The 21,480-nt window shown below is 55.4% G+C and overlaps 7 protein-coding genes across 7 annotated transcripts, besides 20 other annotated features; all 7 read right to left on the minus strand.

Moving 5' to 3' along the window:
* The first annotated feature begins 255 nt into the window (after positions 1 to 255).
* Positions 256 to 283: a microsatellite.
* A 72-nt stretch (positions 284 to 355) lies between these two features.
* Positions 356 to 409: a microsatellite.
* An 824-nt stretch (positions 410 to 1,233) lies between these two features.
* Positions 1,234 to 1,298: a microsatellite.
* Positions 1,299 to 1,474: 176 nt separating this feature from the next.
* Positions 1,475 to 2,071, minus strand: Tco025E_01848 (uncharacterized protein; the record flags this gene model as incomplete). Its single annotated transcript, XM_029368784.1, has 1 exon — positions 1,475 to 2,071. The coding sequence occupies one exon, from the start codon at positions 2,069 to 2,071 to the stop codon at positions 1,475 to 1,477; it is 597 nt and encodes a 198-aa protein (XP_029231088.1).
* A 247-nt stretch (positions 2,072 to 2,318) lies between these two features.
* Positions 2,319 to 2,365: a microsatellite.
* Positions 2,363 to 2,409: a sequence feature (A-rich).
* A 161-nt stretch (positions 2,410 to 2,570) lies between these two features.
* Positions 2,571 to 2,594: a microsatellite.
* A 192-nt stretch (positions 2,595 to 2,786) lies between these two features.
* Positions 2,787 to 2,825: a microsatellite.
* Positions 2,826 to 3,488: 663 nt separating this feature from the next.
* Tco025E_01849 (uncharacterized protein) lies at positions 3,489 to 3,974 on the minus strand (the record flags this gene model as incomplete). The annotated part of the gene is made up of 1 exon (XM_029368785.1): positions 3,489 to 3,974. One exon carries the CDS (start codon positions 3,972 to 3,974, stop codon positions 3,489 to 3,491), a length of 486 nt encoding a protein of 161 aa, XP_029231089.1.
* Positions 3,975 to 4,028: 54 nt separating this feature from the next.
* Positions 4,029 to 4,083: a sequence feature (GA-rich).
* Positions 4,084 to 4,661: 578 nt separating this feature from the next.
* Positions 4,662 to 4,704: a sequence feature (A-rich).
* Positions 4,705 to 5,188: 484 nt separating this feature from the next.
* Positions 5,189 to 5,239: a sequence feature (GA-rich).
* A 182-nt stretch (positions 5,240 to 5,421) lies between these two features.
* Positions 5,422 to 5,448: a microsatellite.
* A 322-nt stretch (positions 5,449 to 5,770) lies between these two features.
* Positions 5,771 to 5,853: a sequence feature (GA-rich).
* A 661-nt stretch (positions 5,854 to 6,514) lies between these two features.
* On the minus strand, positions 6,515 to 8,761 carry Tco025E_01850 (putative choline/carnitine O-acetyltransferase; the record flags this gene model as incomplete). The annotated part of the gene is made up of 1 exon (XM_029368786.1): positions 6,515 to 8,761. The coding sequence occupies one exon, from the start codon at positions 8,759 to 8,761 to the stop codon at positions 6,515 to 6,517; it is 2,247 nt and encodes a 748-aa protein (XP_029231090.1).
* A 49-nt stretch (positions 8,762 to 8,810) lies between these two features.
* Positions 8,811 to 8,844: a sequence feature (A-rich).
* A 107-nt stretch (positions 8,845 to 8,951) lies between these two features.
* Positions 8,952 to 8,974: a microsatellite.
* A 151-nt stretch (positions 8,975 to 9,125) lies between these two features.
* Tco025E_01851 (uncharacterized protein) lies at positions 9,126 to 10,448 on the minus strand (the record flags this gene model as incomplete). Its single annotated transcript, XM_029368787.1, has 1 exon — positions 9,126 to 10,448. The coding sequence occupies one exon, from the start codon at positions 10,446 to 10,448 to the stop codon at positions 9,126 to 9,128; it is 1,323 nt and encodes a 440-aa protein (XP_029231091.1).
* An 8-nt stretch (positions 10,449 to 10,456) lies between these two features.
* Positions 10,457 to 10,492: a microsatellite.
* Positions 10,493 to 10,711: 219 nt separating this feature from the next.
* On the minus strand, positions 10,712 to 15,055 carry Tco025E_01852 (putative diacylglycerol acyltransferase; the record flags this gene model as incomplete). Its single annotated transcript, XM_029368788.1, has 1 exon — positions 10,712 to 15,055. The coding sequence occupies one exon, from the start codon at positions 15,053 to 15,055 to the stop codon at positions 10,712 to 10,714; it is 4,344 nt and encodes a 1,447-aa protein (XP_029231092.1).
* Positions 15,056 to 15,139: 84 nt separating this feature from the next.
* Positions 15,140 to 15,213: a sequence feature (A-rich).
* A 230-nt stretch (positions 15,214 to 15,443) lies between these two features.
* Positions 15,444 to 15,464: a microsatellite.
* Positions 15,465 to 15,627: 163 nt separating this feature from the next.
* Positions 15,628 to 15,672: a microsatellite.
* Positions 15,673 to 15,924: 252 nt separating this feature from the next.
* Positions 15,925 to 15,970: a microsatellite.
* Positions 15,971 to 16,187: 217 nt separating this feature from the next.
* On the minus strand, positions 16,188 to 20,846 carry Tco025E_01853 (putative diacylglycerol acyltransferase; the record flags this gene model as incomplete). Its single annotated transcript, XM_029368789.1, has 1 exon — positions 16,188 to 20,846. The coding sequence occupies one exon, from the start codon at positions 20,844 to 20,846 to the stop codon at positions 16,188 to 16,190; it is 4,659 nt and encodes a 1,552-aa protein (XP_029231093.1).
* A 73-nt stretch (positions 20,847 to 20,919) lies between these two features.
* Positions 20,920 to 20,953: a sequence feature (A-rich).
* A 126-nt stretch (positions 20,954 to 21,079) lies between these two features.
* On the minus strand, positions 21,080 to 21,478 carry Tco025E_01854 (putative DNA-directed RNA polymerase II; the record flags this gene model as incomplete). The annotated part of the gene is made up of 1 exon (XM_029368790.1): positions 21,080 to 21,478. The coding sequence occupies one exon, from the start codon at positions 21,476 to 21,478 to the stop codon at positions 21,080 to 21,082; it is 399 nt and encodes a 132-aa protein (XP_029231094.1).
* Between the last annotated feature and the right edge of the window lie 2 nt (positions 21,479 to 21,480).

Consider the following 21,480-nt stretch of genomic DNA (forward strand, 5'->3'; position numbering starts at 1 on the left):
CGAGAGTATCACGGGAAAGGCTTCTCTCCCAGTGCCGTAGTAAGGAAAATAATTGACGGTGACATTTCTCCCTTCGTTGTCTTCCTTCTCTTTCGTGCAGTTACTGCCTCGGTAAGGCGCAGCAGGTATACAGCGCCGAGAAACGCGTATGCGCGAACGCACATGCACACACGGCCGTGGCAGTGACAACTCCCTGTTTCCTGCCAAAGGGCGTCGTCCCCACCCGCACCGCCCGAGGCATAGGCAAAGCAGCAGAAAAAAAAAACAAAAAAAAACAAACAAACATCAATCAAAGCGCATATGACGACAGTTTGGTCCTCTTTCCGTGCCGCCAGAGAATCTTTCTCAACTCCGCTCTTCCTCTTCCTTCGTTATTTCCTTCCTCCTTTCTTCATTGCTTTCTTTGTTTTATTGCTCCTTCCGTAGCCTCTCCCATCCGAGTGAAAGTACGAGGTGCGGAGGAGCAACTTTCCTCCCCCGTTTTTGTTTCCCCTTCGTTTGTTCTTCAAATCCCCAAGAATGACTTCGGTCCCGTGGAGTGTCATCGACCCTCTCTTCATTTACTTTCATCAGCCTCACTCACGCCCTTCTTCGCGCTACAAGGGCGCGGCAAGCCTGTTTGTGCTTGTGGGGGTGAGGAGTAACGGCTGAAGGGTTGAATTTGTACGCAATATATATATTTATATGTATTCCAACATCCATGCTGTCGCCGTTGCAGAGAGACTGCTTCCTGCAAGAATGCATCCGGGCAACGTAGACCTCTTGCGTAGAGCCGCTTCGGTGCCGCGTGCATACTTTATTTCATGGCTGCTCTTTTTCCTCTGCTTTTTCGTCTTCGATCAAGCCCCGCTTATTTCCCTTCATGACCCCGCTGCATCCGCTTCAGCCCCCGTCTGCCTCTTACTTCTCACTCAACGCCCACAAACAGACTGCCGGGGCAACGTACTGTCGCCCGAACTTTGGCCCTGGCATACAACGACCACCGGGACACGCTCCCGTGCCCGCAACACGCACGTGACCCCACACAGTCCCCACCGTTCCACCGGAGGAGGGGAAGGAGATGAGGAGCACAGGCACACGCAGCGTGAAAAGAGCAAACAAAAAAAATGGTAATAATAACATAGTTCTCGCAGTCCCCTTGTCCTCACTTTTTGTTTTGTTTTTGCTTCCTTCCTGGGGTGAGGGGGAAGGAAGAAGGGGAGGGCGGCTTCGCGCTTTGTTTTTGTGTGCATTTTCTTCTTTTTCTTTTAGGTTCTTCTCACTTTACTTTTTCTTTAGTTTTTTTTTCTTCTTATTTCCGCCTCCTCGCGTGCTCGCGTTTTAAATCTGTTCATCGCAAAAGCATGGGACGAGGCCTGTCCGAATTCTTTGCCGGATTTGGCCCCGCGTTCCTTTCCTACTCCTCCGCGCTCTTGACGTTCTCCCATTCCTTCACCCGCGCCGTCTCATTCTGACCTCTCTCCTCCCGCCGCACCTACTCCTTTTCACCGCCGCCCATATTTGGGCGACGCCGGCCGCGGCGGGAAACCGCCGGCTTGCGCTGCTGCTGCTGCTCCTTCTCCCCTTCGCCGGCCGCCGCCGCGTCCTCCGCACTCGTCGCCCAGTTGCGGTTTTCCTGGCTGCTGTCGACGTTGCGGTACGACGAGGGCGGTGGGATGTCGCAGGCGGCGCCGCCGCGTCCCCGGCCGCCGCCGCCGCCGCCGCGATGGTGGTGCAGCGGGGCCTGCATGGCGTCGCCATTCCCACCGTAGCCGGGGCCATCCCTATAGTCGTCGTAGCGGCGGCGCTCGTGCGGAAAGCCGCCGGAGAATCCCCTACCACCACCGCGATGCTGCTGCTGATGGTGGTCCATATGATGGCGTTGCTGATTGAAGGGATTGTGTTCGCCGCGGTGGCCTCCCCTAAATGACGACGGTCCGCCACCAACACCCATGCCACCTCTGCCGCGATGCGGCACGTACATGTCGTTCGCAAGCATTTTCGAGAGACGCATGTTAAGCTCCTCCAGCGCACGGTAGTCGAGCACCCGAGCCATGGTAACGATGGCCTCCACAAGATGTTCCTGTTGCATCCTGGGTATCCGCTCCCTTGCTCTTTTATATAATATATAATATGCTTCTTGCTGTGGTTGCTGTGGCTCGTTTTTTTTTTTCCTTTACACTTCTTAGAAAAAAAAATCCCCGCTATTTTATGTCTTGTTCCTTTCTGTTTTCGGTCCTTTGCACCAGTGCTTCCCTTTATTGGTGGAGTAGAGAGGTCGGTGTGCGTGTCAAAGGTGCTCTGGATAACGTTTCCTTCCTCCGCCGCAGCCGCGTCTCGCGCGGAGGGCGAGCGAGTCGAGGCGAGGCCCGAAGCGGGAGGCGAGAGAGAGCAAGAGAAACAGGGAGAGGAGGAAAGAAAGGAGTAAAGTGCGCGGCGCAAACGCGAGCCAATTAGCGGTTGCCAAACGGGGGGCGGCCAACACACCCGCCGGCGAGGTGTCCGGCTCCCTGCAGCGTCACCGCCCACATTGGGGTTTAGTCTCTGCCGCTGCTAACTACGCCTACGCTTCCTACGCCGCCCTCTCGCCGCACGCACACACACACACACACACAAGCCCCTGCACTGCTCCGCGACAGCAGAGCCCCCTCCCCCGCAGCAAAAAAACTGACAAATCCCCCAATACAAGAGCTAAAAACCAAAATACATTTTTCTGTCCCGCTTTTTTTTCCACATTTCTTGGTTGTTGCTAATGTATTCGGGTGGCGTCGTCGTTATTCTCCCCTATCGGTGCGGTTCCGCTGCTCGCATGCATGCGTGCATGCGTGCGTGCATGTGTGTGCGTGAAGGTAAGTGACTGGTGCCCCGCCCACCCCCCGGTTCTACCTCACCGGCGCGCCGCGGCCTTTCGCCGCCGACGCAACGCCCCCGTGCGAGTTTAGTGGTGGTCGTCGTGGTGGCTCCACACGTAGCGGTGGGGATCCAGGACGAGGTCGCGGGCGTTGTACTTAATCTGCATCGCCGGGTACTCCCCCCACCAGAAACCGATGGAAAAGATGAAGAACATCCAGCACGGGTCGCGGTTGAACTGCGAGAACCGCCGCGGAACAAAGCCACCAAGGAACATTTTGTATCCTCGCCTTATTCGTTAAGCTCCTACACCCTTCTCTCTTTTTTTATTTCTGCCTCTTTCTCGGATACTATAATCGCGTGTTGTGACCGTGCCTTTGCGCTTCCCGCAATACTGGCCTCTCCCGCGGCGAAGCAAAAGAGCAACAACAACAACAGGAGCGAAAAGGAAACATACGGAGAGAAAAATACCTGGTGGGAGCTACAAAAACAGGCAGCGGAAGAGGCGAGGCAGTTGGTGAAGTAGACCGCGGCCGCCACCCGCCGCCACAACCGCACGCCCCACCTGGGGCGCTGCCGTGTTAGTTGCCGACGCCTGTGAACGTCGTGGAGCCGCCGGCGGAGGCGGCACGCACGCAGGCGCCCCGCCCCGGCCCGCCTCAGAGCGTGGGATTCATGATCAGCCGCATTAGTTCCCCGTCCTCACTTTTCTTTACCTGCACCACGAAGTTCACCGCACCCACTTCCGCGCCTCCGGAGAAGAGCATGAGTCGCAGCATACCGACCTGCAACATGTACTTCTCCTCCACCGTGGAGGGCGCCAGCGAGTCGAGGCGCGCATCCAGCCGATACGGCGCGCCTGGATGCAGCGTGGCGACACCGTCAGAGGGTGTGTGCTGAAGCGAGCCGGCGGCGGCGTTGACGGCGCACCCGCACTCCGAGCACGGCGAGGGTGGAAGCAGCGGCACCAAAAGACGCCTGTACGAAATGTCCGCCTCAAACGCCACCGCCCACGCCGGGTTTACAATGGGCCGTAGCACACTGTACTCCAGCGTGATCTGCAGTGGGGCGTCCAGCGGGGTGTAGCAGCGCGCTGCCTGGCTCAGCGTGACGCCCGCAACTAAAATACACGGCCGTTCCGCCATCTATGCGCGCGTGCCCTGCCTCGGGCACTGCGGCGCAAAATCCACAACCGCACGAAAAAAAGAAAACAACAACAACGGGAAAGCAGAGCACAAAAGAAAAGAAAAAAAACATATGATGCAAGAAGGGTGTCAACGCACCGGCAGTCAATGGAGCAGTGAGCGGGTAAAGGGCGGCAAGGGAAGAGTGGAGGGAAGGGCGTCCTCCGCAAACTCGACGAACCGTGTCGAAGCAGCATCTCACCTTAATCAAGCGTTAACAATTCAAAAACCAAATCCGGCGCATTTCCACCCCAATTTTTTTTTCATTTGAGGGGGTTTTCTTTTAAGCGCCTGTTTTTTCTTCTTCTTTGTTCTTTCCTTTCCCACTTCTGATCCTTCTCTGCCTCGCGTTAGCGTCAACTCCACCACACGCTGTCTTCCTCTACACACCGGCGAACAGGAGGGCGTTGGTGCGTTGCTCGCAGCGACGCACGAAGAGCGCGAACGAGATGGTGACGGCGGAGACAGCTAGAAAGCGGTGGAAGTTGGTCCAAAACTGCTTGTATGACTCACCGTCCGGAAGGGCCTTTGGCCCCTGCGCGCCAGGGAACATCATCTCTCCTCTTTGCCTTTTTAATGGAGCGGCACTGCCTTGCTGTTGGTTGCTTGCAGCGACGCAGGCAGATGAGAAGGGACGGGGCAGGAAGGAAAAAAAAAACAACAACAGCAAAGAGAAAAACATAAAATAAAAGGAGGAAAATGGAGGGGAAGAATCATGCAACGTCGCGTGAGGAGAGCGGCCTCAGCCGCTGTCTTGTCGCAGAGGGAATTCGGCGCTGCAGGGCCCAGCGAGCGCGCGGCAGAGAGAGGGTGAGTAAAGGCGCGGGGGAAGGGAGGCGGATCAGCGGTCACTATTTATGGGAAGTGCGGTATTCACTCGTCACGAGGCTGAAGTCACGTCAAAGGAGCATACCAGTAAGCATCATTGCAGGAGCAGCGGCAAAACCATGCACACACGCACGTCGGCCGGCGCCTGAGTGCGTTGGGGGCCGCCGTCTCCCCTCGCTAGGGGCTAAGCTGCGCAGTGAGAAAAGAAGATCCCCCGGGGGGAGGCGGGAAAGAGGCGTCGTCCGGGCGCGGACACGCCGTGGGCGCATGCACGCCCCCCGTGGAGGGGAGAGCGCGGGGCAGAGAGAGCAGCAGCAACAGCCCCGCTTACGAGCAAAGCACCAGGGAAGAGGAAGGAAGTAGCAAAAAGAGAGATAGAGAGAGAAAAAAGAAAGCGACACAAGTACCCACGGACGCACAACTTGGCCCTTTTAACCACGAGGCCCCCACTCAACCCCCGCAGCGTGCGCGCTTGCATCATGAACCGCACAACGCTCAGAGCGACCCCCCGCACACAAAAAAAGGATGAATTGGATAACCCGCCCACCACAAAAACGCCCTCCATAATAATAGTAAGAGGGTCTGTGTGTGTTTGTGTGTGTGTTTGCGCCTCTCAGCGCAAGTGCAAAAGGAGAAAAAAGGACGCCGCCACACACACACAAGAAAAAAAAACAAACAGGTCTTCGCGTCGGACCGCGTCAGAGGCGGTCCGGTGTCCCTCTTCCCTTTGCGGCCCCCCGCACGGCTTCGGCGACGGCCCCACTCCCCCCCATCATCTTCACGCGTTGTCGTCGCTGACAACTGTGGGGGCGTCCCACGCGCAGAAACGCACGATCCACCCCTGCGGCAGCAGTGAGATGCCCACAAGACGGTGAAGGACCGAAAAATGCCCCCCCCCATTACGTCATGTGTCTCTTGCACACACATAAAGAGAGAGAGAGAGAGACATCGAGAAAGACGCGGAACAAAAAAAAAACACAACATCAGAGGGAGAAGAAAAAAAGAAAAAAAACACAGATCCATTGCACAGTCGCCGCAGATGGGATTCCCCGATTTCCAGTAAAAATGGGCCGGGCCGGCAGTGAATGCAGCCTGTCTAATGTGGCTGTGGTCGACTTCGTGAGCACGCACCACACAAAAAAAAACAAACAATTCGGACCGATAAAAAAAAGGCACAAACACACACACACATACATACCTGCTAGGAGACAAGCTTACAAGAAAACACCCAAACAAAGAGGCAAACATGTACGGGCAATCGCATAAATCGGATTTTGCTATTGTGTGTGCATGGGGTAAGGATGAGTCACCATCCTCTCCCTCCCACGCACGCATGCACACACGCTGGTACCCCAATAACAACGGGAACGAAAAAAGCAATCAAACTAAAAAAAAAGCGTTATTTTGCTAGCAACGTGTGCCCACATATCGCCTTCCTTCTTTAACCCTCATTCACCCCATCCCCCGCCTCCGTTTTTTTTCTTTAAATTTGCTGCTGAAAAAGTTTTTTTTTTTCGTTGTATTCCTTTTGGGTGGGTGGGGAAGGTTCAACTGTCACAGTCGAAGGACACTTGTGGACACTGCCCACGCAAAACCCATCCCTTTGCCTCCAGTCAAGTGTGCCCCACTCACAACAATCTTGACGGCAAAACGCCGTGATCGGTGTTTCGGGCTCAGGAGGACAAGCCGCTTACAGACCCCTCAGGGGAGCCAGTACCTCCGTTCGCCGTCTTCAAGACCTGGGCGAGCTCCCGCAGGCTTTCTTTTTCGTAGCGTTGGTAAATAAACCCTTCCTGCGGCGTAAACTCAAAGTCATTAAAACCGCACGGGTGTGAAAAGACCAACGTGCGGCTGCCGGCCTGATTCCCCACCGCTTCACTTCGCAGGATAGCATCCATGTGCAGAAGCGATGACTGCAGCATGGTGGCAAACACTGTGGCGGAGGTAAAAGGTTGCGTGCAACAGGAGGAGATGACAAAGTCGATGCTGTTTGATTTTATCATGTAGCCAATGCCGTACCCCGAGCTCACCACTGGACCAAAGCCAAAGGTGTCAAGTGCACTGCTTCCACAATGTGAGGTAGACATCAGCCAAGTCACACTGCGATGAAAACACGCGTCGGTAAAGAGCTCGGGTATGGGAATACCATGCATTCTTGCCATGACTCGAAGCCCGTAGAGGTGCCGGTCCACGCCAAGGCCTTTCTTAGCCAGCTTCATAAACTCCGTGTGGGACTCAATTGCAGTGCGCAGAAGCTGCCGCTGGGTCGGCACATACGATCCCACGCGTTTGGAGAAGATGGGTTCAGATGCCGCGTGACAAAAATCCCATACTGCACGTGAGGTGCTTCGAACGCACTCTGTTCGTCCATGAGAGAAACTGCGTGTGCTGGCCGCCTCGTAAGTGGCACAGTTTCGCCCAAAAAGTCGATAGAAGGTAAGCTGCAGAGCGACTTGAACAAAGGCGTCTGGTGACAAGTTCCCGTGCTTTAAGCGAACCCCCCCGAAATTTTGAAAGTGCAACACATGTGTTTCGTTACTCTCAATCAAAACCTTGAAGTCCGCAAAGGCCGCCTTCATGAGCTCGTCAAGCCCCTTATCGAGAGACCACTGCAGCTCTGACACCATGCCCACGGCCAACTGCATTTTTTCCGTCTGCTCCATGAGTGCCTCCACGTCCTTGTCCGAGAAGAAGCGTTCGCAGTCCCTGCGGAACATGAAGTCCGCGACGTGCAGCGCTGTGCCGCCATCTCCCACGGAATGCTCCCAATTGATGCCGGCGGATCCGTCTCGGGCGACAATTATATTGTGACGATCAAACCAGCGGTTTGTCCCAGGGCCGTGGAGGAAGAGCCTTGCAGCCTCATCGGGCGATTTCGCCTCCACCCCGTCAAGACAGAGACATAAGATCGCCGACTGAATCGCTTGCAGCACCTCACTGTTGCCCAGTGTCTTGAGGCGCTCTCGCGTGTGGAACCAGTCGGTACGGTCTAGCGTTGTGAAGAGACCAACTGGGGCCCCTGGCTCTTTGCGCGACGTCGCACAGTCCACGATCTGCTTGAGCGCCAAGACAAGCTCCTCCAGAGAACACTGGACTCCATCTTTGAGCACCTCCACCTTGAAGTACCGGTTGCGGATGATGACGACACAGTGCGTGGGATCCGCAGCGACGTACTCGGCAAACTTGGACTTTTGCTCATCACTTGTCAAGGGTCTTGTGGAGTAGCAGACTTTGCGGTCACGACGCAGGCCGGGAACGCGGGAGGTGGCAAAGGCGAAGCGATACTGGCTCATGCACACAGGTGCATCTCTCTCAAACTCCTTTGCCACTGTGCCATCAAGAATGGAGAGGTAGTACCTTGTCGCTGCGTGCAGTAAACTTGCGGCGCGTCCCACCTGTGAGATTCGTGAAGAAGCATTCAATTGTTGGGGGTGCGGTTGAAGTTGAAAGAAGTAGTTGACATTCACTGGGATAGGGTCGCGTGTACAGAGGTAGGAGTCATCCCAGAATTCCTCTAGCCAACTCGGTTGGTCGCATGTTTGGTCCCACTTCACCAAGAGGCTGTGCAGAAGTTCCCCAGTGCCCCCTGGCTTCAGGAACTCTTCCATCAGCTTGCTGGCGTGGAAGTATTCCTCCGAAGTTGCGATGGCCTGAATAGACCTCAGGTACAAGTCGCAGGTGTGCTTCAAGGGAGGAATGGGTAGGCGGGGAAGGGACGACTGGTGCTCCTCATAGCTTGACGTCTGCGCCTTTTTTGGCAGGTTGCAGGTGTCTGTTGCGCCGTTGGCACTCAGGACCTCATGCGAAAAACGCGAGGATTCATGCGTCTTCACGGGGCTCAGGGAGCGGCGGGTTCGCACTTCGTAGGCCGAGTCAAGTTCCCAGAATCTGTGTGCATTCGCCGAGTTTGCCGGCGGCATTTCCTTTCCCTTGCGTGGGTGATTACTGGGCAACGGCAAAAGCAGCACCGAGAGAGAGAGAGAGGAAACAAAAGAAAAGAGAAGTAAGAACAACAACATTGAGAGGGAAATGCGTGGTGGCAAAGAAGCGTACAAGTGACGCTTGCAGCAAACAGTAGCAAATAAAGGAAAGGGATAATGCAATTGCGGTGTGGGTGGGTGGGTGGGTGGGTGTATTTTTTTTGTTGGTTGGTAGTAAACAAGAGGAGGAGGGGAAAGAGAGAAATGCAGACAGGCGCCAAGAACGCAGACGAGAAGTCCACCAACGCCAACACTTACAGAAAGCGGAAGAAAGGAAAAAGAAAGCGGATAGACAACAAACACGTCAGTTTCGCCGCTCTGGGTGCTGCGGAGAGACGTCAAGAGGCGTGTCCCGATGCGCCGACGAGCCGTGCCCCGTTTCGCGCTGCAGGAGCTGAAGGATCTCCCGCACAGTGTCACCCACCTTAAGGTCAAAGAATTTCACGGTGTGCAGCTGCTCGTTAAGCACCAGCGCATCCATTTGCTCCGTGTCCGTCATCGCGTGGTACTCCTCCCGCACAATCTTGTCCATCAGTGCCCGCCAGCGCCGCCGCTCCGCCGTGATGCCTGTTGAGCCCAGCGACGAGACATCGTAGGAGGCGACGCCGCTCTCGCCCCTGGCGTGGGCAAGGTAGGCCTTGTAGAGCGGCGCATACTCCTCGAACTCCTCGGGCAGCTCCACGGCGGAGGGCGTTGCGGGCTCGCGCCCTCCCGCCTCGTCCACGCGGAGGTCGGCAAAAGCCTCCTCGTCCCCCGCGGCAGCCCCGCCGCTCGACCCCGGCGGCGGGTCCTCGAAGAGCGAAAGCTCAGGAATGGAGGCAATGAAGGCGCTGTCGTCGTCGTCGTCGAGGGCGGCGGAGGACCTCCCGCCCGGCACCGGCACGACGCCGTCGCCCTCCCGCTCCCGCTCGCGCTCCGCCAACGCCTGCCGCACGAGTTTTCCCTCCGCAATGCGCTGACGCAGCGCCTCCGCCTCCGCCTCAAGGGAGTCCATGTCGAGAGCGAGAAACATCCGGAAGTACGCCTCACGGGCGGCCGTGGTTTCGCAGCCGTAAATCACCGCGCATGCCTCCATCAAAGAAAAGAGGTACTGCTTGTCCTCGCCGCCCTTCACACCACCCTCCGAGGCCCGCGCCGCCGTCCCCTCCAAACGGCTCTGCATGAAGCTCTGAAATCGGTCGCAGAACTGCATCCGCCTCTCATTAAATAAGTAGCGTGCAGTGAGGACCTCCCGCGTGTCTGGGTCGACGTCTGTCTGCATGTGCACCTGGTCGCTGGGCGCCCCGGCGGCGCCAATCGCGACCCCACGCCGCTCACGATTCATCACGCCCGCGAGGTGTTGTCGCCCGCGGCGCAGCTCCACCTCGCTGTACGACAGCGCCCCCACCTCGAAGCTCAGCTGGTCACGGTGCCGCTTCGAAACAAACTCACGGTGAATCATCAAGTTGTGGCCGAAGTCCTCCTCGTACTCAACTGTCTGCGGGAGCGGCATGGGGCGGTAAACTATCTGCAGGGCCTCCTGCGCGCTGAGGCCGTTTGCCGGGGCTGCGCCACCGCTTGACGCCGTCGGCGACCACGTCCGCTGCCCCCACTTGCGCCGAGCTGCACAGCAGAGACACTTCCGCATCACAACTATTTTCCTTTTCCTTTTTTTTTCCGTCTTCTTCTTTCGCCTGCCAGTTGTGCGGGTGCCTCCCTGCGTTTGTTATCGTCGCTGAGCGAGAGAGTGGAGAACGCGGAGGAGAGCGAGGGACACGAAGCACAATGAATGCAGAAAGAAAACCCACAAACAACCACATCTTTTCGCCTGTAACTCACCTCCGCCCAGATAAAGACACCCGAAAAAAACAAAAAAACACACAATTCTCCTTGACTAGGCGCAGGGGAGGTTTAGGCCGTCTTCTTTCCTTTCCGCGAGTGAAACTCGAGCTCCATCTCTGGGTAGCCGGCCGCCGCGCGGTGCTTGTAGAAGAGGGTCCGGAGTGCCGCGAAGTACGCGTCGGCGAGGGTGACAACATCGTTCGGATTGTCGGCGCTCGCGCCGGGCGGGATCGGCAGGGGGGAACCGACGACGAGCGTCAGCGGCGTGCGGTGCGGAAGCGGCAGCAGCCATCTACCGTGCGGAATAATCGGGAAGGGGAAGCCCAGCAGCTTCAGCGTGGCGCGCTGCAGCTTGGGCGCGGGGACGATGTCCAGCACGTTCTGCTCCGCAAAGCTTATCAGCGGCACGAGCGGCACCTTGTGCCGCAGCGCCAGCCTCACGAAGCCGTGGTGGTAGGTGACGACCGACATCACCATGTCGCTGCGCTTCGTTAGAAGCAGCTCGGCCTGCCCGCCAATGACGATGAGTGGGCTGTTGCCGCGGGAAATGCTGGCGCCAATGGCGGCGCGCGTCACGGAGAGCGCCCCCAAGCTCAAGTTAAAGTCGCGTATGATTGGAACGTTGAACACGACGCTTGCCTCATGCGTGGAAACGTAGGTCTTTGCATTTTGACCAATTTTTTGCGCCCAGGCCTCGGAAAAGATGCCGCAGAGGGCGCTGCCCGCAAAGACCCCATGCGGATGAAATGCGAAGATGTACTGATTGCCGCCGTCCCGCATGCTCACGGAGTCGTCCTCCAGAATAACGCGATAGCTAAAGTAGTTCCCAATATCCCTGAAGAGGTACTTTTCTGCCCACTTCACAAACGGCAAGCTGCGGTACTTGCCCGTCTCCTCAGGCTTCCCATCGTACAACGGAAGGTACCAGAGCCACACGAGCAGTTCCAGCGCATCTATGGCGTAGTACCCCAGCGTTGCTAGCGCAGAAAGTGTTGTGTGCCTCTCCAACACACGAAGGTATTCCACGTAGGTGGCGTACCCAAGCATTGCGTAGACACCAAACCTTAACAATATGCGAAGCGGACGAAAAGGCGCGCCCACGCTCAAAGCCAAAGCCACAGCCCCAGTATAATACACCCCCACGGAATGAAACGGTAGCCAGAATGCCGGTCCATAGATGATGGAGAAGGAAATGATTGCAATGGAGTACACACTGCATACGACGACGCACTCCCTAAAGGACTGAAATTGCCTTCGCACGCCAATGCTCATGACATGCGGCACAAGTGACAGCAGCAAGGCAAGAATCACCGCCATCAGCGGCACGGGTATCCAATATTGTATGAGTGGCATGATGCCGCTCTGCACACCCTTCACAATGTGGTATACCAAGAACATAAACACCATGGGCGTAGTCATTCCAAGCATCAGCATCACGATTTCCGAAATCCGCAGAATGACGTTCAGAATGAGGGACTTACGGCGCCCCCACTGCTCATCCTCTTCGGCGTCAATGTCGCGGCGCGGGGAGTGGGCCACCGTCACCAAGCGCTTCGTGGAACGGCCGAGGGTGACCAGGACGAACGGCACGGCAGCCACAATGCTGAGCGCCATGACGGAAAAGGGAACATGCGAGCGCCGTGTGGAGAGGGCCATGCCTGCGTCGACGGCACAAGCGGCATCCAACTCGCGAAAGAACTCCTGCGCCCGCAGGTAGAGGTGACCAAACAGGAAGGCGCCGACGAAAACCAACACCGCCACAACTCCTTCGCCGTTCTCCTCCAAGTACGTCAGACGCCGGGGTCGTGAGTCAAATTTCGGGATGGAGACCAGAATAAGTATTTGACAAAATACCGAGAAGAGCGCCGCAGCAAGAAGTTCGACGGTTTGCCCCTCATCTTCCAGGGTGTGAATGAGCGTCAGGATAAATGTACATGCGTAGCTCACCCAACCCGCAATTTGCAGCGCCACAAACACAGGTCCGCCTTTAAAGAGCATAAAAAATGTATACTCCCCCGTGTGACCCTGCAGCAACACCCCATACCCGCAGTGCGTGCCCACGCAGGAGATGGTGCAGACAGCAAGGCCACCGACGGAAAATACAAAGCTGACAAGCGGGAGTTTGCTCGCCCAAAGCGCGGCGATGACGTATCCAGATGCCGAGGCAAAGCACAGCATCATCACCAACAGAGTTGCCGCGCCGTTGCGGGTCTCAGCCTCGGTCGGGAAGAGCGGCAAAACATCCTCCTCATCCCCAACTGTGAGGTCAATGTGTTTCATAACTTCACTTGCTTTTGTTGCAGCGCGCCTCTCTGGAGCCGGCTTGCCGCCGATGCAAAAATGCGCTCGGTCGTACTGCATGCCGTGGGCTGAAAGGGCCGACGCGGCCAGAATCCGCATGGACACTTGCAGCGCCGCCCGCTCATTCGCCTCGCGATCCTCAAAGCCTTCAGCGAGTGCAGCCTTGACGCATTCGAGAGCCTCCGTCACCATTCTGCGGCCACGCTGCTGTGAGACGGAGAATCGCGCCTCCGTGACCACGGAGAGCACAACGAGCAGCAGCGGGACCAGCTGTAGACATCCCTCCATCGTGAACCAGAGGAAGAAGGGGTAGTCGGACGCAAAGTGCATGGAAACCAAACCATTCAGCGAGAGAACATGCTCCAGAACAGACTTGAGTAAAAACAGGGCATACCCAACCCACCCCAAGGCCTGCAGGGCGATGTAGGTGCCGCTGCCGCAAAACGGCGCGAAGAAGGGGATGTCTTTGCTGGTGCCGGAGTAGTGGGCCAGAGGCACACTCACCACGAAGGCCAAGGTCGCAAAGCTAATCAGTAGCTGCTTGCGAACGTAGGAAAACTCTCTGTCTTGTGTCAAGGATATGTCTACCACCAGCCGCAAAATAATAGAAGCCAGTTGAAGCAGCAGACTGACAATTAGTTCACCGCTGATGAGACTTTCCTTCTCCGGTTTCACCTCGCGTCTTTTCCCGCTCTCTGCCGCCTGCGCCGCCTCCGGGGAGGAAACTGAGGCAAAGGCCTCAATAGAGAATTGAATAAAAAACTGCCCCATAGCGCCAGTGGCTGTGGCGTAGAGAATCCAGCGGAAGTTCGTTGCTGTCATGTGGAACGTCATGCACAGAATACAGGCGGCAAAGAAGGCCCAACCAAGCGCTTGCAGAAAGACAAATCCCGTCGAACCACGAAAGGGCTGAAAAAAGCTGAAGGCATCCCCGTAGATAACGCGTCCAATCAAGTGCGTCACGGGAGACAGCGCAAGCAAAAAGAGTACGGATAACGTTTGGCAAAACAAGAGTCCCTCCATCAACGCCCGTCCATTCCTAGACCCTATAAAGAAATTTTCCTCTCGCCTCACATAATACATGATGCCAACTGAGATGCACGCCAATGTTGTGGCCATGGCTGAGAGAAGAAATCGGGCGTACTTCGCTACAGTGGACCGAACAGGGTCTTGACTCGCTTTAGCCCTTGCTGTTCGCACCAGCACCAGCTTCGACAGGATACCAATAAAGGCCGCCAATGCTGTCATTCCAAAGGTCACCTGTGGGGCATCCGTCCCTGTGCGAATGAGAGCTATTCCCCCCGCAAGCGCCAAAACGTACACCAACCAGGAGAGCAAACTGTACAAAGTCTCTATAGGCCCTCGTAGCATTTTGAATCCTTCTGTCTGTTTCCATCCAATCACCAAATGAATGATTATACCACTCAATACATGAAAAATGGTGAATAACATCATCACAGGCGAAGAGACGGACTGAAACAAGGCCCCAACATTGCAGAGAAACAACTGCGACAGTAGAAAAATGACAACCAGGCCAGTTTCGGAGTTGGGGCTATGCAGCATCCACTCCAGCGCCGACCCCCTGTCTGGGTTATCCATAGAACGCCGCGGATCTCCCTCCACAGATCTGCTTCGGGACTCCGAGGGGGCAAAGTAGCGCACGGACACAAGCAGCAAAATATTCCCTATGGAGGCAAATCCTTCCAGTATCGTAAGCGCCCCGTACCTAAACGTGGGCGGCTCCAGCTGGAGAAGGTATACAACCATAACCGCTGAAGCAGCGGCCAGGAGCGTCCAGCCACACCCTTGTAGTAATACATACACCTCCCCGCCCGCAAATGGTTGATATATGCTGAATGCGTCCCACACGCTGTACCCGAGGAGAATGGAGAGGAGGGCACAGAGGCCATTGAGTCCCACTGCCAAGCTTGCCGTTGGCATCAACGGGAAGGCGGGGGCATTGGCCTGAAACGCATCTGCGAGAGCACCCGCGGCTAGTGCTACAGCAAAACCAAGCGTCCAGGCCACCCCAAGTGAAAGTGTGGAAAATTGTGGAATCCCCAACGCAGCTGCGTAGCGAAGGAGCACACTTTCCCGTTTCTGTGCCGGCATGGGACTGAAAACCCCAAAAGTTGTTGACTTGAATAGGTGGCTAAGAACTCTACAGGCTCTACACGAAGAATACTACCGCCCTGCCAACAAATAACAACAACAACACACACACGGACACAAAAAATAAAAAGGAAATAGCAACAAGAAAAAAAAAAGAGCGAGCAAGCGAGTGTGAAAAACAGGCGTCGTGAACCGCCAAGATGCAAAATAGAGAAAACAGTTCACGGACGCACAGTCAGAAAGAGGGATAGACGCCCCTTATAAAACATGCAGTGCATGGACATAAAAGCGCCTGGCGTCTTTTTTTTTTTGGTCTGTCTCTTTCACACACAATTGCACACTGTACTCTTTGCACGCAGCTTAAGCGCCTCCGGTGCAATCCCTCATTACACACACACACACACACACAGTAAATGCGCCTGGCTGCGGCCCTTTTCCACCTACTCCCACAAGGGGAGAAAGAGCAAAAGAGAGGGAGATGGTAGCTTGGCTTAACGTACACCCAACATCTCCCCGTTTGAGGGAAGAAGGGGGGTGCCACACTCACTTACACCTATGGGCAAAGTAATTCAATATATATGTATATATATATATATATAAATATATATATATATATACATACGCGCCCTACAATGGCTGCACTCTCGTTATGAACCCAAGCGGTGGCAGCTGTTGAAGCTCATCAACCGCCGGCCTCCCTTTCCCACGTGAAGGGTAGTAGTATTAGTTGTAGGGGGTTGGTGCTAGAAGACGGAGACCCAGCAAAGAAAAACAAAAATGCACACCCACCAGCTTGCAACGCCACCGCATTGGCAAGACAAATCAAGTAGTGAAGAAATAAAACAGGGACGCTAAACAATACGCACCGCCTTTCTCTATTTGGCTCTAACGTCTCTCTCTCTCTCTCCCTCTCTCATTCAGACACACATAGGCACACTCCTTCCGCAAGGCACTCCTACAGAGCACACTAAGCACCAATGCAGGCCAATACAAGGGGCCTCAAAAATAAAACCGTTTCCATGAAGACTTACTCTTGCCTCCTTTTCCACCTTCTTGGCGGCTTCGTTTAATCCCCTCGTGCATGCGGCTTTTACAACTCGCTCCATCGCTCGTCCAATCGCTGCCTTCCTCTTTACTGTAAACCGGCTGGCGTGTCATTAGCCTCGTCTCCCGCCGTGGTATTTGTGGTGTCTTCAGTCTTCGCGGAGACCCGGCGAACCTCCCTGCGGTGGTGCAGAAAGAGTGCCATATCTGGGTACCCGGCCTTGGCGCGGTAATTGAAGAAGAGCTCCTCGAGGTGCTTGAAGTAACGCTGCTGGTACCGCTGCACGTGCTCCGGGTTCTCCGGGACGTCCAGGCCGGGCTCAGGCAAAATTGGTCGACCCACTACGACCGTGAGAGGTTGCATGTTGGGCAGTGGCAGATACCATCTTCCGTAGGGCACAGTTGGGAACGGAAACCCCACCTTTTCCGTAGTGTATCGCTGCAGGGCGAAGCAGCTTACGTTGCTCAAAATATTATTCTCTGCAAAGCTGAGAATGGGCACAAGTGGCACCCGATGCGTCATTGCCATGCGCACGAATCCACTGTGGTGCGTCACCAGATGCATCTCTGTGCGGCTGTATTTGGTGTAGAGCATCTCCGCCTGTCCCCCTGTCACCACAATCGGGCTGTTGCCAGACAGAAGGCTATGCTCAATGCCCCGACGCGCCACCGTCATACCTCCCATGGAGAGCACGAAGTCCCGCATCAAGGGAACTGCAAAAACGACGTCGGCGCAATGCACCGAGATAAACTTCTCCGTGTTGCAGCCCACGGCCTTCTCCCACTGACGCGTGTTTGGCGCCCACATCACCGTCCCAGGGAAGACGCCATGCGGGTGGAAAGAGAATAAGTACTTGTTTTCCGGGTTACTCAGGTCGACGCAATCGCCCCGTGCGGGGTGCGGACTCTCGCCTCGTCGCGACTCCCTCCCGTCAACGATGACGCGAAGGCTAAAGTAGTCCGCCACGGCGGAGTACACCCAGCGAGCCCAAAAACGCTTCACCCTGGGGCTGTGCAGGCGCCCCGTAACCTGCGGCTGGTCAAGGAGGCGGCGAAAGTACAACGGCCAAAAGACCGTCAATAGGGTGTCCGTGACAAACTTCCACGGCGTAAACGCCGCCGACCCCACCAGTAAACACGTGTAAATATGATGGTGCCAAAAGTAGCCAAGGAGGGAAACATTCACCAGCATGCAAATAAGGTGAATATGTGGAATTGTTGAGAAACACGACACGACAAGCATGCTAATGGCAAAAGCGTACGCCCCAGATGTCTTTACCACCAACGGAAGCCCCAGCGAACCCACCACCACGATTGTTGGAATGGAATATATGAAGTAACAGCAGAGTGCGTTATAAACGCGGCGCCATAGACTCTTACGTGGACCTGGACTTTTTCCAGGCGCAAAAATTGGAACGAGTACAGCTAACCCAAAGCCAATTAATAAGTAACGAAGAGACGCAGAGGCTGCGGCAACCGCCTCCACGCCACTGTACGCATGACAGTAAACAACGTAGATAAGAGCAAATGAAATGAGGGTTGATGCCAGAATCGCAGAAGAGGTGGCCACCATAAAGCATGTCATGTATACCGAATCACGCAGGCCACTCCTTTGACGCCCCTGAGAAGCTTGCACCAAATCACCCGGCGCCGGGGTTAAGGCCCGTGAAAGGTAGCCGCTGCCGCTCTCAATACTCAGCTCGCTTACTTGCCGACGATGCATCGTGTCAGTGAACGACGTAGCCGAAGCAGCAACTCTCGGTGAATTCGCAGCACCAGGAATCAAAGAAGGGAGTGGCGTCCGTGACAGCGACGGCGTGCTATCGGCCTCATCGTCACTCTCGGTGGATTCGAGGGAATTGTCAAAGAGGGCAAAAGCCGAATTGGAACACCTGGCTGCGTTGCGTTTGAGCGACACCAGACCCAGTGGAACAGCAAAGCAGGTGGAGACGGCGGAAACGGTGATGGGAAGCAGCGACGATGCCATTCCAGAGACACGGCCCTGTGTGTACAGGTCGTACACCATCGCGAAGGCAAAGGAGCCGATTAAGGCCAGCACGGCAATAATGCCTTCAGCGTTAAGCTCCAGCACGGAGGTGGGACGCGGGGTTGGGTCAAACCGTGGCACAGAATTTAGAATGCAGTACTGTGCACTGACGCTAAAGACGCCGGTGGTGACAAACACAATCGCGGAGCCGCGACACTCCGCGCAGCTGAGGGCGATCAACAAGGCGGACACGGTGTAGAAGCCCCAGCCAACCGCCTGCAGCGTCACAAACGTTGGACCACCTGAAAAAGGCATAAAAAATGAATATTGACCCGATGCACGGTGCAGGAATGTGCCGTAGACATAATGCACAGAAAAGCAAGAAATCGTTGTCACCGTTATCCCGGCAGCACCAAAAACGAGGGTAAAGACGGGCTGACTTTCTGCTAAAAAGGCGGCAGAAATAAACGCCAGTGCACTCGCAACGCTCAGAATCGTCACAATGTGGGTGGCTGCCTCCTGCCTTGCATGCGCCGTCTCCTCTGCCTCTCGAATCAGTCGTGCCCCGTCCGTGGCGGGCGGCTCCATCCATCGTGGACCCGCAATGGCCCGCAATAGTGCCTCAGCATGGCACAACTCCTCCTCGTCTGGGATCGCACGGTGCAGAACGCGAAAAAGTTCAAGCACCTCCTGTTTTTTGCGTTCCTGAATCCCTTTCTTACAGCTTTGCTCCTGTGTCTCAAAAAAGGCACCGATAATGATGCAGGCAAGCGGGATTGTCGCAATCAGCCCCTCCATGGTGTATCCCAGGAACATGTGGTCCTCCCCCTTGACAGGCGGCAGCAGACTCTGCCGCTTCTCGCTGAGGCCGTTGGCAACGAAAATGAAGAGATTAACCGCGTAGATTGACCAGCCAATCGACTGCATCGCCACGTAGCCGCCGCAGCCCACGAACGGACGCCACACGGAAATGCGCTCTCGCATAGAAAGATGGGCGATGGGCACGACAAGAATGGAGATGATGACCGACAACTTGAGCAGCGACTTTGTCGGAATACACATCAACTCGTCAAAGGCGTTTCCACTTTCCTCTGCGACGTCGGCCACGACCCGGAGAATGAGCCCAATCGTACAAAGTAGAATGGAAGTCAGCATCTCCCCATTCAGCACCGTTGTGACGAGTGACCCGCCTACCTCATACAGCGAGGGCTCCTCGTCCTCCATGCCGTTGGCGTCGGCAACCACATCCCCGCTGTCGGACGAGGCATTTGGCGAGTTCCCCGGCCTCGGCTTGGCGCCCTTACGCCCTTCGTCAAACAGGTGCAGCGAGGCATGGATAAACCCTTGTGAAAGCGCCGTAAGCGAGGACTCAACGATGACGAAGCGAAAATGAAGGTTTTCTGTAATTTGCAGCGTCGCAAAGAAAATGGCAACCCCAAAACACGTCCAACCGGCACTTTGCAGCACCACAAACTCTAGTGGTCCCTTGAACGGCATCCACACCTCGTACTCCCTGCCAAATGCGATGCGTCCCAAGAGATGTGTGCAGGGCGGGAGTGCAAAGGTAAGCAGCGAGGAGAGGGTCTGACAAAGCACAAGCCCTTGACGCAGCTGCGGCTCCTCACTGTAGGCGTTGGAGGAAAGAATGAGGGCCAAACCCCACACCACGGCGACGTGAATGACACTCGTCAGCGTCAAAACCATGGGACCGTATTCACCAACCAAAGACATTCCACTTTGTGTGGAGGCTGGAAATCGGTGCAGACGTATAAACAACAGCAGCGTGCTTAGGCTAATGACTGAGCTTAACCCAGCCAAGATATGCAGTGACGACGACGCCCCAGGGCCTGCCTTATAGAGAATCATATCTAAATGTAAGCTTGCAGCCGCGAGAAACCAACCAAATGCCTGCATCAAACTCATTCTAGGTGTACCCGCATTCGGCATAAAAAGACGGTAACCGGGGGTGTACGTATAACCGACAATCACGTGGGTAATAAAGAGGCCGATGGACGACAACACAGCGGTAACGACAGCGCTGATACGACGCATGCCTGGGTAATACTCCGCAAACGAAGCGCACAGAAGAAGTGCGACGCAAAAGGAGACAATGATTCCAATCTCACCATTTGGGGAGGCGGAGAGGTCGCGCCACCAGATGGCCTCCTCATGGGTTGGCACAGAGCGTTTTGCACTACGCCCTCCTCTATGGCGTGCCGGGACAAAGAACAACAAGGACGTCATCAGTGTAATGCCCGCTAACGCACTAAAACAACCGAGGACGGTCAACATTCCATAACGGTAGACGGCTAAGGGAATTCTAATCTGCTCCACATACACAAACAGAAGGATGCTTGTGACGACCAGTATGCAATATCCAAACCCCTGCATCACCACAAAGGACTGTCCCCCGGCAAAGGGCTGGTAAAAGTTAAATCCCCGGAAAGACAGTCGCCCAAGGAAGACGGTGAGGACGGCGCACAGTACATTTAGCCCAATGCTTGTAGTGATGGTGGGCACCAGCGGGAACGCAGGAGCCCGACTCTGGAAGACGTCGGCCAATATGTTGAGCAGCAGCGCCCCTTCGCAGGAAAAGGCCCACACAGTCATCAAGGCAATGCTCATTGGATTCGTCATCAATACCGAAGTGCGCCCAGTCGGAGGGCCACCTGCACGCGCTCGTCTCGCCACACGGGGTTGCGCCGCTTGGGGCGCTGCCGCTGCCTCGGCGCACGTTTCGCTTTCTCCTCCAGCGTTCATACTTGACTCAACGCAGAGCAATCAATAAAAATCCCGCCTCCCAAGAGCAAGGCGGGAAAAGGTAGAATTTTTTAAAAGAAAAAGAAAAAAATAGTAATAATAAAAAGGAGACCAATAGACAGCAAAGGGCAGCAGCAGAATTCATAAGTACAAAAGGCAATGCAATGAGAAGCAAATAACAAAAATAAGATAATAAACATAGAAATGCACGCCAAGTTAAGAAGCAATAAGTTTTACTCCGCCTGCAGACCCTTTGACTGAGCTTCCCAGCGAAGTTGTTCTTCAAAGCTTTGAAGGTCCCGCATGCACGCATCAATCGCCTCCAACAAGGCATCCTTCGGTGAAGGAATAGGACGACCTGAGCCATCTGACGAAGTTTGCACGCGAAGCTCCACGCGGTGCTGCGTCGGGTGAGGCACACGGTATCCCGCAATATGTACCAGCGCATCCTCATGCAGCTTCATGCGGAGAAGGTTGGCTAACGTGTGATCCTCCTTCTCCAGTTTAAACAGTGAGGAATTCGGCATCTTGCTTGAGATTTCCTCAGTTATCTTGCGCGTGCCCTTCGTGTCTACCAAGCTATCGGCCGTGATGTCATTGTTATAAACCAGCATACCATGAGGAATTGACATCG

This window comes from Trypanosoma conorhini (assembly GCF_003719485.1).
Source record: "Trypanosoma conorhini strain 025E chromosome Unknown Tco_14.4_contig_00066, whole genome shotgun sequence".
In the NCBI taxonomy this organism is placed as follows: Eukaryota; Euglenozoa; class Kinetoplastea; order Trypanosomatida; family Trypanosomatidae; genus Trypanosoma; species Trypanosoma conorhini.